The 16,824-nt window shown below is 38.0% G+C and overlaps 2 protein-coding genes and 1 pseudogene across 2 annotated transcripts; all 3 read left to right on the top strand.

Moving 5' to 3' along the window:
- The first annotated feature begins 1,884 nt into the window (after positions 1 to 1,884).
- On the top strand, positions 1,885 to 6,813 carry LOC112197536. The gene is given in 11 exon segments (XM_024338262.2): positions 1,885 to 2,090; positions 2,694 to 3,194; positions 3,196 to 3,618; positions 3,944 to 4,073; positions 4,159 to 4,610; positions 4,827 to 4,907; positions 5,008 to 5,106; positions 5,429 to 5,587; positions 5,744 to 5,830; positions 6,051 to 6,122; positions 6,235 to 6,813. Coding segments are annotated over 10 exon segments (2,208 nt in total). The 5' UTR covers positions 1,885 to 2,090; positions 2,694 to 2,798; the 3' UTR covers positions 6,544 to 6,813.
- Positions 6,814 to 9,752: 2,939 nt separating this feature from the next.
- On the top strand, positions 9,753 to 12,396 carry LOC112197843. Its single transcript, XM_024338740.2, has 5 exons — positions 9,753 to 10,114; positions 10,472 to 10,526; positions 10,649 to 10,705; positions 11,021 to 11,098; positions 11,838 to 12,396. Exons 1-5 carry the CDS (start codon positions 9,824 to 9,826, stop codon positions 12,233 to 12,235), a joined length of 879 nt encoding a protein of 292 aa, XP_024194508.1. The 5' UTR covers positions 9,753 to 9,823; the 3' UTR covers positions 12,236 to 12,396.
- Positions 12,397 to 15,273: 2,877 nt separating this feature from the next.
- LOC112199510 lies at positions 15,274 to 16,518 on the top strand (annotated as a pseudogene).
- Positions 16,519 to 16,824: the final 306 nt, after the last annotated feature.

Raw genomic sequence — 16,824 nt, 5'->3', positions numbered from 1 at the left:
CTCGAAATTCCTGCTCATTCATCGACAATACTTGATTTCCCAAGCTGTTAATTCGAGTCCATTCATATTCGGACAGATCAAATCGATAAACTTGCCAATAACTTTGGTTAATAGCAGTATACTTGTAACATGTAGACCTGATTGCTAAGAACAGCTCCCCATCAGTCGACTCAACCAAGCAGTAAAACATTGGGTTATATTTATGAAAGTAATTATCGTTCTTTCGAGTCCGATTAATTAACTGCGGCATCGGAGGCAGCTAGTTTCAGTAACGAACTTTCAGAGTATCTATAGTTCATCACAGTCCAATCTTGAAGTGTGACATTGAAGGTAGCCAATTTCAATAACGAACTATCATTCTCATTATAATAAAGGCAGTGTAAAACTCCATCAATGCAGACCAAATCACCAATATCAGCAGCACTAGGACCAGTTGTATGAATTGTACTCCGCCTTCCATCTTTGAGACTAAAAGTATTTATGTTGAAGATTGTTCTCCAATCACCAGAATAGCCAACTCCACGTCTTTCGGATACAACGAAGATAACACAATCAGGAGAAGTCGGCGGAACAGTGAACAACACTCTAGCTACAAATTCAGTTTCGAATCCAAGCAAGTTCGGATACCCAAATTCTAATGGTAACAAAGGTAGTTCGATAATTTCATTAAGAAAAGGATTGTAAAAAAACAATACACAGCTTCACTACTAACCTTCGTTTCTAACAAAAGCAACCAACCATATCTCGAAGCACAAACGCTAGCAGAATCTAAATGTTTTACCTCTTTACTTACAACCGTTTAATTTCTTTAAGAGAGTACTAGTAATTAAGTTTGTTTGGTCGACTGTGCGCGAGGTTCAAGCATATTGTTGAAGATTGTTCCAATACGTATCGTACTTCTCCAAGGGGCATGCGCGGTTAGCCATGGCATATACATAATGGTGTGGTGTCGAATAGCTTCAAGAACGACCGGTCTCCAAGTCTTGCATACCACACCAAGGCGAACAAGGTCCTTAAACGAAATATGTTCGACAATTAGGGAGAAGATATCACCTGGAAGAAGAACAGACCATGAATTTGACATATATTATGAAAATTGTTGAGTGCTCTGTTGCCCTCGCTCTAGAGTTCAGTTATCCGCGGTATTTATACGTTCTAGGGTTTAGGTAGAGTTCTATTCACATACTTAATAAATTATGTATTCAATTGTGCTCAACTGATGTTAGATTTAGATTCAATGGTATTCTTCACTATGTGATCTAAATCTAACGATAGTTGAGCACAATTGAACAGAGAATTTATTGAGTAGGTGAACATGACTGATTTAAGTATTTGCTGAGAGGCTAGCAGATAGTACTGCTGCTCATCAACACCCCCATTGAGTTCATACGTTCACGCATAACTTCCATGCCAAGCGTGGCACGTACTGTCAAAATTACCGGCTCAACCTCAAGTACTAATTACATGCACGACCTTGACTGCTATCAACTACATATATTAATTTAAATTTAAACTGGATTAGTTGAACCTAAATCAGTCAACCAGAGCAATCACAACGTTAAGTCAAAATAACCATAAAGTGGCTACAATATTATAGGTCGGGGTTACACCAACGTCAAGCAAATACATCTCTTTAGATCCTCTCTCAACCTTTCACTGAACTTAAAACTTATAGCGGTCGGTCACATCCCTAGTGCTCAAAATAGTCAAATCGACTGATAACGCCAATGACACAGGCATCATTTTCAGTTTGAATCTCTGTTTCCTATACAGTAAGGTCTTGTAACCTATGATTTGTTTCCGTTGCAGAGGGTACCCTGTTCTGCTTTGACCATAACCAAATGTTACTATTGGGGCGCGTGGGAGTCCAAAGCCCGTAACGTCCAGGCCCAATCCGCAATGGGGACACACGAGAACTTCAACGTCTTGGATGAGAAAAAAGTGAGACGCACAGAAACAGCGTTGCCTCCAGAGAACAGAGAGAGACAGCTTCAATCAGTGTTGGTCTGATTCTTGTTATTCCCCGCAAACAATACGCCACTCTGATTATTCTCTCTGCTTCATTCTAATCTCTGCTGTCAGAGCACCAGGTATGTCTCTCTGGAACCCATGTTTCAATGTTGTCTAGTTTTCATGACTGATTGTGTAATCTGGGTCTTGCTCGATTTCATCGAATTTTGTTTGGTATGCAATTCCGTGTTGAGCCTGCCCAATTTGGGGTTTATTCTCATTTGAGGCTTTTTGGGGCTTTCAATCTAAAAAGAGGGGTTTTTTGGTTTTCTAAATTCCAAGTTTTTTTTTTTTCAATTCATGATGGCGTTTGTAATACCATACAGTGTAATTCTTGTTTCTTGCGGTAGGCGAAAAAAATGCAAAGTCTCGGAAACTATAATAGTGCTTACTTTGCATGCTCTTGTTTATGATTCTTGGGTTTTTGTTATGACTCCACCAGTTTTGATGTTGATTTTGGTTCAGTTTTTGTGATTTGCGCTTGTTTTGCATACTGTTGTTACTGGTTATTCTGTTCAATACTAGTCTAAGTGAAGATCTTGTTATAAGTAAGCTTGACAAGTTTAGAGATGTTGTGGATATATGAGTGCTGTTACTGTTTTTCCAGTCCAGTAGGTCTGGTTTGTTTAAATGCTTAGCAGGTAAGCGTCTGTTGTGACTTTAGTTTTCTTCATTATTTGCAGACTATGCTTCTCACATGGTGATGTGGAATCTAGCATGCACGGCATGGCTGCTTTGAGTATCACATAAATTGGACTTCTCCTTAAGTGTACGTCAAGGAGTAAGTAATGGCTCGGAAGGCTAATCAACAGAAGAATGGGGTTGATCGGCAGACGTCGAAGCAAAAGAAGAAGGGTTCGGAGTCAGGGGGTACACCCGCAGAAACAAAAGCGAATGGGAAAGCAAGTGAGGTGAAAGTTTTCCCTGGAGAAGAAATCTCAAATGGTGACCAGCCAAGCAGTCCTCTTTCAGCAGGTGTGAGTAAAACCAATCATGCTGGAGATGAGAATAAAAGCAAGCAAAAACCTGGGAAGGTTTTGAGGAAAGAGAATCAAGGGACGGATCCAATGCCGGGTCAAGGGCAGTCGACGTCTTCAGGAAGTGATTCAGGAAATTGCAATGGAAATAATGAAGCTCCAAGCATAAGAGAGCATAATGGGCCGTTACCCCATAGTGAAATACGTCGCAAACATGCAAAAGAAAATCAGGTTACTCACTGAATCGGCATGTAAAAATCTGATGGGGAAGATAGAGTCTTCAGATAGCGTATTGGTTAGAAATTTGAGGGCATCAACATTGTCCTTCTTGAAAGTGGCTAATGAATGGCTGCAGAGGCACAAACCAATGATTCTGACTGTAACAAGTAAAGTACAGAATGGTCGTGATTATGTCCAAACAAAGGTTGATCAGGCATATCCTATAGTTAAGAAGTGGCTTACGCAGCTTTGGAGTGTGCTGTTTATTATATCAATGCTTTGGTTCAATTTTACCTTAAGGGGTATCGATTCCTTCGTACGCATGGGGACAACATCCTTGTTTTCAGTTATATGGTTCAGCATTCTCTCAGTAGTTTCTATGGTTGGGATGTTTAAATTCCTGATTGTCTTGGTAAGCCCTAGTATTGCTAATTTTCTGCTGAGTCTTGACTACTTAATAATCAGAAAATTACTATGCCTTTTCAATGATTTATGTTTGGGCTTATTTTCAAACAGAATGCACCCCGTTTATGGTTCCTTGTAGTTTCCCACCTTTTTGGCTTATTCTAAACGATTATGACTTTTTGAGCATCCAGAATTTCCGAGTATATAAATGTATCCTCATGAATTATTACTTGCAATTAGGGCATGCTGATTAAGTTCACCTTACCATTTCTTAGCTTATTCATTTGTATTAGTCTCCGATGTATTCATACTTATTGCTTGAATATAACCAGGTCTCAGCAGCTTTAATTGGAGTTTTCATTGGGTTCATGCTTGCAATTTTATTGGTTGCTCTTTCTGGAGCTCTTTTCTTGTGGCTTTATGGAAGCTTTTGGACAACAGTACTTGTAATCTTCTTTGGAGGTGATTTCCTCTACTCTCTTAATCATTTTATTCAAATGATTTGATTATCAGATCGTGCTGAGGTTCTTTATTCTTCAAATTTCAGGTTTGGCATTCACTCTGAGCCATGAGCGCGTTGCACTGTTAATTGCAACTGTGTATTCCATGTATTGTGCTTGGACGTATGTTGGATGGCTGGGTGTGCTCTTGGGGTTAAATTTATCTTTTATCTCAAGTGAGTGTCTAATATATTTCTTAAAGAACAACGTAAATCATAATACAAGACCTACCGGATCCCCTGAACAAACATCTGGAATGCACGATCAACAAGGCTTCTTCAATGGTGAGCATGTGCATTCCTCATCCTCAGAAAATGGCCCATGGTTTTCTGCTGATCGTAGCCCTGGAGTGCCTTCAACCAGTGGGGCTGATTCGGAGTTAACTTCTGAAGATGAAATTGTTCGGCTGCTAAATTGTACTGACCACTATTCAGTGCTGGGATTCTCTCGCTATGAAGACGTAGATATTTCTTTACTGAAGCGAGAGTATAAGAAAAAGGTAATTGCCGTTCTTTGTAATGGGATTTATTTTCCAAATTCTTCTTGGTTTTCTGGTAAATATGGTGTTCTATGTAGTTGAAAAATCTGACTATCTTGTTATGATATTTAATGAATGATTTTGATCCTTCCCGGGATTGATCAGGCAATTCGGGTCCATCTCCATATATGTGACTTAAAATAATTGTGTTATTTGAATTTTTATGTTGCTTATCAGGCAATGTTGGTCCATCCTGATAAGAATATGGGAAATGAAAAGGCTGCTGAAGCTTTCAAGAAACTACAGAATGCATATGAGGTGATTCTTGTGATATATCCTTTGAGAATTTTTTTTTTTGCTGTTTGGTTTTTCATTCTGCTTAAATTGTTGTACCATTTTGCTGTATATTTTTTTCTAGGTTTTACTTGATTCCTTGAAGCGAAAAGCATATGATGACGAATTAAGGAGCCAGGAACTGCTGAACATTTTCCGTAGGTTTAAAAGTGCTTCACAAAAGGTAATAATCTTGTCCTCATATGTTACACATGTGTTCAATTTTGTAATCGGTGTGGGAAAGTGAAATTGTTTGACCAATTTCTTCAATATTCATGAGGAACCTGAGAAGTTGAATCGTGAAGTGATGCCTGCCACTTGGTTCCAAATCCAAGGGGGTTCTATCCTTAACTTGGATTTGTCAGTAGAAAGTATTCTTATGGTCTTTCTAGTTATAGCTTCTGCCATCAAGTATTTGTTTGTTTAATATTGCTCTTAGGGCTGTATCACTGGTTCCAAGTTTCCTATCTGCCTTATCTAAGCTTTTAATGCAATATATTTCCCAGGATGGAGGAAACGGTTTCTTCCCCTCTGGATTTGGAAGCCCAGAGGCTGATGGTGAGGACCCATTTGGAGAGTCAAGGCGAATTGCCTGCAATAAGTGCAACAACTTTCATACCTGGTCACTCACCAGAAAATCAAAATCTAGAGCAAGATGGTGCCAGGTATTTCATTTATTTTTGAAAGCTTCTTGATGTTCTATTAGTTTGCATTTATCATAATTATTTTGATTATGCCCATGATGCTTGTTTTCCCATAAACAGCTGGCATTTGTTGTTATTGGTGGTAATGTTTTCACTATGGTTTTTTTGTTTTTAAAGGATTGCAAAGATTTTCATCAAGCGAAAGATGGTGATGGATGGGTTGAACAATCTTCACAACCTTTCTTCTTTGGATTATTGCAGAAGGTACATGCCTTTATGTTGGAAGCTTGTTTTTGGAATTTGATGTTTCATGTGTCTGCTCATAACTTGATTTCCCTCTTTAACTGATATTGAATGAGTCATTGTTTCGTCAGTGGAAAGAAAAGAAATCAACATTTAAAGAAAGTGGAAAACGGTGATTAGCATTGATGTGAAAAGTGTCTAATCCAAGATACTTGTTTTAAAAATAATGTCAAATGTGCAGGTAGATACTCCATCTGCATTTGTTTGTGCAGATAGCAAGATATATAATGCTAGCGAGTGGTATATTTGTCAGGTAATCCTATGTTAACATTTTTCTTAATTAGGTGGGAGGTGTCTCATACACAAACTCAGAGGTATTGCAGTTATTGAAAGTAGATTTACATAAAGCTGAGTTTTTGTTGCAGGGAATGAGATGTCCAGCCAACACACACAAACCTAGTTTTCATGTGAACACTAGTGTGACCTCTACGAAGCACAATTCTGGAAAGGGAACAAATTCAGGACAAAGAGGCGGGCGGATGCCAGCATCTGTTGAAGAGTGCATGACAGAGGAAGAATTTGTTGAGTGGCTACAAAATGCAATGCAAACAGGCATGTATGAGAATTTTAGTGCCGGCACCTCCGCTGAGAGCCCTTCTGCCAAATCTGGAAATGGTACCAAGACTAGTGGCAGTGCTAACAAGAGAAAGAAAAAGGGAAAGAAGCAATGGTGAGTATAGAACCTGTTGTTCCCCTTGTTTATTATGTCACCAGTCTTTGTGTAAGCATTACTGAATGTGATAAAGAAGGTTCATAATCTATTTCACTGGTGGTGTATCGTCTGTTTTCCAGAAAAAGCAGGCCCGAGGAAAAGTTTGACTCCATTAATATGGCATAAGTATAGAATCAATCACAATTTAGCCTGGATACTACAGATCTTCATCAATCTTCTTCTTGTTTTCCATTTATTTTCACTCTAATTAGAATCTAGATTCTGACCGGTCTATCTGATGAGAAAGATCCCTACATCAAATGGGAATTAGGTTGTGAATAACTTATCCATGGTGGCGCAAGGAGATCTTGCACTGCATATTTTTTGCACTTGGTTTTGTGGAGGGATCCAAATGAATCATGAGTGAAGGAGGTGTATTACTGAAACCTGATGTTGGATGTAATCTACTGGTTAGCTTTTATCTGATGAGATAAAGAGTGATAAATATGATAGCTGGCATCAGGATCCGATTAAAATGTTCTGATCTCTTTTCTAATGTGGAATCCATGCTAGACTATGCTTACAAGGTTATTAGTTTGGGGGCAACTGTGATATATCCTCGTAATTTATGTTAAAATTGTTTTCCGAACTTTTTTTTGACAAACGAGGTCTTTGATAAGTCGTCGAAAGAGCCTGACTGGATTAGTGCAGGAGGCCAGGACTAGGAGAGTCATGGTATCCTAGTTAATCCAGTGTAACACAGCTTACTAAATAGAATCGTATGCTGTCCTCAAAATATAAAGTAAAATAAAAATAATAGAATTGTATGCTGAAATGATTTAGTTGTTCATCAGTATGTCATGCTGAAATTCATCAGTATGTTGATCAAAGCTGTTGATCTCTACCAGAGTAAACATTGAGTTGTGAGAAATAGACACTCATAGCGAGGGCCATTAATTTCTGTTGCAGAAAGATCTGCTGGGAAAACAAATCTCTGCTATGTTTAACCTTGAGTTGTAAACCAGACTCTTATCCCAGTTTCTCATTATTAAGTTGCGGAAACTAGGAGCAGAGAACATTGAAGCATGCAACATCACGTTATGTGGTTCGAGGAAAATCGGTGATATGTTCTGTTCCATACTCAACGGGAACAAAAACAACCAGAATAATTCTACAGGCATCTTATAATGCGGTGTCCACTGATTCCAGAAGAGAAAAAAAACAGGTCTAATCATATCCCATACTTTTCAATCAATCAGTAGTGAAATGCAAAGAACCAATAAACTAAATGCAGATTGATGTTCATTAGGTAATCAAGCACCGTCCTTCCAAACTTCCCCTGTAACTTTTATAATATCTGAATAGCTAGACGACCCATCCTTCTAAACTTCCCCAGTTATTCCTTTCTGAGCAAGCTCTGGCCTCCATTCCTCTGTAGTCGAAACTTGAAATCAAGCTTACCATGAGGCTGCCTCTCCGGCCAATATTTCAATCCCTTCTCCTGCTTGAACTACTGTGACAAAAACAAGGAGGGTAAAAATCTGTACATTTAAAATCAAGTTTTAGATATTTTGCACTCGTACCATCATCTGGTTTACGCTTGTAGACCCCTTCTCCTCTTCATACACACAGAATTTGAGGCAGCCATCAAACCCAGCACAACCGCTCTATGAGATGCAAGTTTCGAACTCTTAAGATCTTCTCTATGCAGTTGGTATGCAAGTTTTGAACTCTTAGAATCTTCTCTATGGAGTTGGTATGCAACTTTTGAACCCACCCTTAGAATCTTCTCTATGCAGTTGGTTATTTGAGGCAGCCATCAAACCCAGCACGACCACTCAATGAGATGCAAGTTCCGACCTCTCAAAAGCTTTTCCATGCAGTTGGTTAATTTGATAAGACATCTAATGGATCTTCCCTAGGACTTTTCTTTTCAGTTGTAGGTTGAACTTGTGTTTGTTTCACAGTAGTCTTTTCTGTGTCTGATGATGATGGTTCGTCACCCATAACTGACTTCTCTTGACTCAAATTCTTGGCCTCAACAAAAGCATTTATACCACAGAGTGGAGGAAACTCCCGAACAGCTTCTACTATTCTCCGAGGATAATTTTTAACAATTGAAGGTACCTCTTGAACAGGTCTCGAATTGTTCAAGTGAGCAAATAGTCCACAGCCTGGTGGGAAATCACGAACAGAAGAGACTCTGAGTTTCTTATACTTGGGCAACAATCTTCCCAATTCTTCTTCACCATGACTAGCATTTGTCGGTACAATTGTTCTAGGTGATTCTGAACGCTGCAGCCCCTCGACCACCCCCATTCCAACTCCCAACTCGATTCGATGTAATGGAATGCTCAAGAACCTAAAAGCATATATAGTGATCATTAAAACACGCGCATTTGCAATGGTGTCTACCAACAAAGAAATCAGGTAAAACCTAAAAATAGCAAAAGAACATGTGAGCTGCATCCATTGATTATGCTTATTGAATATAATGAAAGGGTATTATCTCAGGTCATGAAGTTCCCAACAATGCTTATTTTCTGTTACCGATTATGATTATTGAATAATGAATATAATGAAGGGGTACTATCTCTCTCTGGTCATAAAAGTTCCCAACTTCACGAGTACAGAAAAGGTTGGGCTCTGATTGCATACAGTGGGACATTTTGCTAGCTAGAAACATTGAAGCACCGACACTGCCACAACTTAGTACTTAATCTATAATAAGCAAATATAGCTATCATGGGTTTAGGGTTTTAACTGACAAGAACCCATCTGAAGTACAATTTACTTATTACTACTTAAACATATGAGATTTTAACATGAACATCAAAGACCCAAGAGTTGCATCAAAAATTTAAAATCACTGAAGAGGTAAAGATTTACTATATCTAAATTCCCAACCCTTTTTCTTTTCACTACCCATAAAAAAAAATTACCCATATTGGTTTTTGTATCTGTTCTTTTCCTCTGTTAGGGTCTATGAAAATTTCTTCATCACCAAAATAAATAAATAAACATATATAAAAACCCATTGTCTGTTCTTATAGAATTTGCAGGAAAAGTAACCTGAGAATCGAGAGGCAAGAATGTTACTGAGAGAGAGCCAATTTACTATACCTAACCTGTTTGACTGGACCGAATATAACAGGCCCCCAAAGCCCGACCCGACATGAAGTTGCTAATTTTTTTAAATACCCTCAAAACTGAACAGAAATTACAAACCTACCCCAATCTCCCTGACTTGAACCTCTAATTGCATATCCTGGAACAGAGTGGAGCTCCAAAACTGGTTCTCAATGGCCTCTGTAGCTTTCTTCACTCCACCGGCTCTGAAACTGGTCACCGGAAATGGGTCTTCTCGGAACCAGAGTTCTTGCTCGGAATTCTCAAATGGGTACCCTTCGTTTTCTTCTTCTTGCAGACCATTTAGTGCTCAGAAGCTCTCAGTTGGGCCCAGAAGGTCAGTGATTGTTGGGGCGAAGAAGAACAACAACAACAAGGAGAGGAAGAAGGAAGATAAGCATAGCTTTGTGTCTAAACCTGATGAGGCTACTGGGCCTTTTCCTGAAGCTGTGCTGCTTAAACAGGTAGCCTTTGAAATTTTGACCTCTTAATTTGTTGGTGCTGTTTTTTGTTTCTGAAATTATGAGAAAAAGTTCATGTTGGTTATCTGAGATTAAAGCCAAGTGAATTGTGGTTTCACTTACCTTGGAATTGTGGGTATAGGGTTTCATTTCATTTTAGTTCTTGTTGTTTTGGACTATAATGTTTCACCATTCAAGTATGAAACTTGGGTTCAGACTAGGAAAGATTTTCTTTTTCTTGATAAGTAAATGAAGTTGGATAAGATAAGGTTTTGGTTGCCTCAGCTTAAGTTACATGTATTATTAGTGATTAATACAATTGAGATTGGTTTTGAGACTTAATTTTGTTATGAATTGCAGTCGAAAGTTCAGGAAGATGGGGCACTTCTCCCTGAGTTTGCGGACGCAGATGAAGGTGAGTGATTTGGAGTCGAATCTGTTACAGTTGCTTGCCATAGAACAGGAATTGCCATTCTTCCAAAAAAGTATTTTCGCCATATGGACTGCTGTAATTAATTTTGTTTTCATCCTGTGCAGAGGAGGTCTATGAATTTCTGAAGCTTCAGCTGCAAGATGATCTGGATGAGGAAAGACGTAAGTGTGCCTCATGCTCATTCTTCTCAATATTAGGATTCTCCTTTGGTTCCTGGCAGAGCAGGATAGTGCATTTTACACTTGTATGCACATGCACTATATCTGTTCATTTACACTGTACTTCAAATACTATTATTTGACCTTGTGTGATTTTTGAGATGCAACGTGCCAACATAGCATTACTTGATTTAGATGATAAAACATTAAAAAGTAATGGTCTCTTACATTAACAACGGACAATGTTAGTTATATGTAACTGTTTTGTTTTTAAGGGGCCTGGAAATGTCTTACAACTTACTGTTTCCCTTGTTACAGTGCGCCACTATGAGGTGGTTTATCTGATTCATGAGAAACATGCTGAAGAGGTGGGGAGTGTGAAGGAGAAAATTGAAGGTTAGCTTTGCTCTTCTGCTCTGATAGTATTGCCCACATCATTACTGAACCAAATATGATAGAATTGGCTGTGACTATAACCAAAAAAGAAAAAAGTTCTTTTGGAGTGCTTCTCCAGTCTTCTTATACTATCTTGTACTATGTTAAAGAGACTTGAAACAGAAGAAGGGTTGAAAAAAAGAAAAAAAAGAAAGAAAGAAGAAGAAGACAGAAAATTATGGTATTACTTTGGTTTTTAGTTTTTGTTTTTTTTTTGTTGCTTCTTATTGCCCGGCAATTTGTATTTTGTAATATCTTCCTTTTCAAACAACGTTTCATATACAGAGTAGGCAATGAGCTGACAATGTGTCTCTTTGGGCAAGAATGTCAATAGTGGGCTCTGAGATAATCTTTAGCTAGGTTGTTTTAGGTGTCACACACTCACACTTGAAGGACTTTCAAATAGTGGTCAATACTCGCTGTCAGTATGGATAGATTGCTTTCTTTGGTACATGCATGAATTTTTTTTTTTATTCAGTGAACATGGAAAAGCAGATTGTAGTTGCTCCCTGCAGAAATATGTCGACTCTGCAAGTTGCCTGGCATTGCATAGAATGAAAATTCATCAAGGGACTTGCTAACTATTTGTTGATGCTTCCGTATGCCTATTGCAAGTCTAGCAGAATGAATTTTCTCTTTGAGTTGCGGTTGACATGTGCCACGACTTTCCATTGATACTTGTGTATGGATTTACTTGCAGCTTTTCTAGGGGAGAAGAGAGCCAGGATATGGAGACTGAGTGATTGGGGAATGCGAAGACTAGCATACAAAATACAGAAAGCGAAGAACGCCTACTACGTTCTGATGAACTTTGAGATAGACGCCAAATGGATAAATGATTTCAAGAGCCTGTTGGACAAGGATGAAAGAGTCATTCGGCATCTGGTGATGAAGAGGGATGAGGCTATCACAGAGAACTGCCCTGCTCCTCCTGAGTTTCAGTCCATGAATGCAGGTACGGATTCTGAAGAGGATGACGAGGATGAGGATGATATGGAATATGACGACGAAGATTACGATGATGAAGATGGGATTATCATTGTTGACGCTGACAATGATGATGTAGAAGATAGTAAACTACTAGAACAACTAGTGTAGGAAACACAGTAGTAAGATGAGAAAACTAGCGACAGAGAAGTGAGAATTAGAGAGTTTTGAGAATTGAGTTTTGTATAAATTTGTTAAAACCATAGATTTTTCAAGTAATATATATAATTGTCTGTACCCTTATTTTAATTTATGTATTAAGTATTTCGAGATGACTTTAAATTGCTGAAATCCTGAACGTGCCAGAACGAGACAGAGTGGTAAAAAACTAGTGACTAAGTAGAGATGGTATTCACATCATGTTAAAAAAATAAAAATAGAGAGAGAGAGATGGTATTCACACTCATTTTGTAAAGGGAAAATTTCGCAAACAGTACACCAAGTAAAAACCACTAATAATTCTTATACATAAAGTTTCAAACCAAACATTTCAGTACACGAAATCTGAAACTCGACCCACTATCAGTACATGATGTCAATTTTTGACATCAAAATGTCCATTATGCCCTCAGTTTTTTTTTTAATAATTTTTTTTCTGTTATTTTTTTTTTCCATCGTTTTTATCTCTTCCTTCTTCCGGGCTCACTCCCTCGCTTCCAACGCTGCCTTCCTCACCTCCACGCTCACTCCCTTGCTTCCAACGCCGCCCTTGCCCTCCAATTGAACACCCATTCCTCCACCCGAGAACAGGTTCTGCTCTAAATTTAGTAGCTGGGTTTTTGAATTTGATTGTGATTCTTGTGTACAACTCTGAATTGTTGCATATCTTGTTCAAAGTTTGGATCTTTCTTATCTGGGCGTGTTGCTTTTAATTCGAATTAGGATGTTTCTCTATCTGGGTCTTTGATTTTGAAGCAGGAGTTAGATTTTCCCATTGTTTCTCTCTCTCTCTCTCTCTCTCTCTCTCTCTCTCTCTCTCTCTCTCTCTCTCTCTCTCTCTCTCTCTCTCTCTCTCTCTCTCTCTCTCTCTCTACGAGACAAATTGTGGTGTAGCTGTGGCTATTGCAAATTGTGTTAAAGTTCAGGGATTTTTCCTTGTTTTTGGTCCTGGTTGAGTTTCATGGTTGTAGGTGATCAGTGCCTTTTTATGTTTCCTTTGTTGATATAGTTCCTGTTTGTACTTGTGGACATGCCCAGTTGAGAGAGGTGACATTGCAGGAGGAAAATGCTGCATATGAAAAGGCTATATCAAACTGTGAAAGTAAAATACAGGAGAAGATTGAGGAAGCGGAGTTACTTAGGAGGAAGTTAGAGGTGAGATTTATGGTCCTACAGCTTATATTTGTAACTCAGCTAATATTTAGTCATGTGAAAAGTTCCCATGATGCTTGGAACTGTGTATCTGATTGTTGTGCCTTCTTCTAGTGATTGTAATTTGTAATTCAAAAGTTTAGACTTGAAAAGAAATATGTCTTATAATGTTGAGGATATGCGTTGTAGTTAAGTTTTAAGCCAATTTGTTGAAATTGATGAATATTGTTATTAGGAATTGGAGGACACTGAAAAGAATTTGAGAGATGAGCTGGAAAATGCACAAACAGCATTGGATACCAGTCGATCTCGCAGATCAGATGAAGCTGTTGGCAACTCCAAAACATCAGTTGAAACTGGAGATGACATGGAATCATCAAAGAAAGCTATACTAGACAAGTTAAGAGGAGAGGAAAAGAGAATTGGTTCGTTGCTCTTTCTTTTGATCTTAAAATTTTCTCACATCTTGTTCTTTTTTCAGAGTGCGTGTGCACCTGTGTTATCTTATTTTGGTGGCTGAGAAGTTAACAGAGGTGGGTGAGCTCGGGCTTCTTCTCACATGAAAATAGAAGTGGGTTTCGTGGAGCCGGAAGAAGGAAGAAGAAAGAGATAAAAATGAAGGAAAAAACTTATTAAAAAAAAAAAAGAACTGAGGGCATAATGGACATTTTGGTGTCAAAAATTGACGTCGTGTACTGATAGTGGGTCGAGTTTCAGATTTCGTGTACCGAAATGTTTGGTTTGGAACTTTATGTATAAGAATTATTAGTGGCCTTTACTTGATGTACTGTTTGTGAAATTTTTCCTTTTGTAAATAAAATTTCATTTTAATCTTCAGTAACTGCATTATATGTTAAAAGAGTACTACTGTACACCACTTTTAGACTTTTAAAGTACTTACATCTCCCTAGTCCCTAGTGTAAGACAGTAAGACTTAATTGTGGTAAATGTTGTTAAGCTCTAGGGTAACAGTAAAGTCATTGCGTAAGGCCCTATATTGGTGCTTTGGGTCAAGGATCCTTACATCATTTATATTTGTACACTCGTTGAAGTGTGACATCTCTATGGGCTATTTTCTTTTAGTTTGCTTTCTGTATTTCTTTTTAGTATTGGATCACGCAGCAATATTTTTATGAACTAACCTCTACGTTTGCTCTTGGTTAAACTTCTAAATCTCTAACAATACGTTCGTACTTGATAATTGATTTTGGTACAGCAATCGTTATGAATCATTTATTTTTATTTTTTTGGACTATTTCATCAGTAGTGTAGATCAAATTGGTCTTAAAACAATGTCAATGTAAAGAACCTTTTCTTCCGGGCATATGACTTTCCCAAACTCTCCGAAAATAAGAAAAATTATCGTTATAGTAAATTAGCAAATGTATAGGATTCTCAAGCTATTAAAGATTAATCGTCAGTACGGAGAACGAGCAAACTTCTCTCTCTTCATAAAAATTCAAATATTAATTATGAAATATCCCATAAAAATCCAATCGTAGGCACCTTTAACTGGGATCGTCAGTCTGATTTCCTCTAACTTGCATGCAAAGACAAACTTGCTTCAAAAAGTTCATACACACATTACACATTTCCGTCCCAAACTCCTAATCTTCTTCATTAATCAGTAATTGTTCTAGATCTTCATAAAGAAAATTAGAAAAAAGAAGGAAAAAAAAAAAAACAGAGAGAGAAAAAGAACTTACTCATAAGCTAGGTGGTAAACCCAAGTTTGACTCTCCTTGTGCCACCTTTCCTAAGCCAAATGCTATAAATAAGAGCAAAGCCCACGAATGAGATCACACACATCTCAATAACAAAAACAGTCAAAGAAAAACATGGCACATTTTGCTCATACCAGCACCACCGCTATACTTGCTTTCCTCAGTTTCCTTCTTCTTCTTCCACATTCTTACTCTTCTATCCCAAAGTCAGATGTTGATCTCTTGGAGTTTCCTTTGAACCTTGAGTACTTAGAAGCTGAGTTCTTCCTGTATGGCTCTTTGGGTTTTGGCTTGGACAAAGTTGCTTCAAACTTGACATTGGGAGGTCCATCACCGTTTAATTGGTGCTAAGAAAGCCAAATTAGACCCTTTCACTAGGGATGTGATCAATTTGCATGGCAAAAGTTGGACACTTGAGGTTTCAAATCTTTCGATATATGTTTTCAGTTTCTTACCTATTTTTTGTGTTTGAGTATTCTTTTCTGATGGTTAATGTTATAGGAAAGGGGATTTGAACTCGGGACCTCGTTTTTGTTTGCAGAGCTATTAAAAAGACAGTGAAAGGGTTCCCAAGGCCACAGTTGGATTTAAGTGCAAAATCATTTGCTTAGGTGTTTAATCTTGCATTTGGGCGTGTTTTGAAGCCACCATTTAATCCTTATGCCAATAGCTTGAACTATCTCCTTGCATCCTATTTGATCCCTTATGTTGGTCTTACTGGTTATGTTGGAGCAAAACGGTCCACAACTCCAAGGCTCTACTTCTAAAAGGGTAATCTTCATGCCCAATCATAATCATGCTTGAAAACATTCCTTTGCTAAACAGTTTAACATGTTGTGTTGTTAGGCATATAATGAATCCTGATCAATGATGATGAGGACTGGTTTTAAATTTGTGTGTGTGGTAACCTAACATGTTCTTATGTTTCTTCTCTCATGTGTTGTACTTGATCTTTCAGCTTGTTGCGGGTCTTTTGGCTGTGGAATCAGGACAAGATGTGTGATTAGAACATTGCTGTATAAGAATGCTCTGGTGAGAGTGCACCCATATGGAATAACAGTGGTCGAGTTTACAAATTGGCTTTCTGATCTGAGGAACAAGCTGGGACAGACAGGTTCGAAAGATGAAGGCCCTCTGGTTCCAAAATATAAAGGAGCTGAGGGAAACATCATTGGCAATGTTCTTGCCGGAACTGCATATTCAGTAGCATATGACAGGAGTCACAGGACACCGGAGGAGATACTAAGAATTGTATATGGATCAGGTGATGAACATGTCCCTGGGGGTTTCTATCATAAAGGAGCTGATGGTCGTATTGCAAAATCTCATCTGCAAAATGGTACTGGAAGAAATAGTTGATGTAGGACGAGATTTTAGCCAACTTCAACAAAGAATCTCGAAAAGAAAGAAGCGTCTGCACATTAAGAAGAATGATTTGAATATTGAAAATTGGTATTCAAATAGGCTTCTTAATAATGAAATTAATCATAAATTACTCTTTTGGATATATCGGGATTCTCGAGCGAAATCTTGGTTGGGATTCCAAATATATGTTTGCGTAATATTCTTTAATATCTAGGATTTTATTTCCGATTTTTATTTAATTAGGTTTCCTAGTTTTAGTCTATAATAAATTGTTCTTTTTGTTTTCTAGTTGTATTAGGT

The sequence above is a fragment of the Rosa chinensis genome, chromosome 4, assembly GCF_002994745.2.
Source record: "Rosa chinensis cultivar Old Blush chromosome 4, RchiOBHm-V2, whole genome shotgun sequence".
Classification (NCBI taxonomy): Eukaryota; Viridiplantae; Streptophyta; class Magnoliopsida; order Rosales; family Rosaceae; genus Rosa; species Rosa chinensis.
The sequence above is the reverse complement of the archived record's forward strand: the minus strand, read 5'-3'. Positions and strand labels throughout refer to the sequence as shown.

Coding starts and splice junctions, on each gene's coding strand:
- LOC112197843 (XM_024338740.2), top strand. CDS start 9,824: ATGGCCTCTGTAGCTTTCTTCACTCCACCGGCTCTGAAACTGGTCACC. Junction 10,527..10,648: donor GTTTGCGGACGCAGATGAAG/GTGAGTGATTTG, acceptor CATCCTGTGCAG/AGGAGGTCTATGAATTTCTG. Junction 11,099..11,837: donor TGTGAAGGAGAAAATTGAAG/GTTAGCTTTGCT, acceptor ATTTACTTGCAG/CTTTTCTAGGGGAGAAGAGA.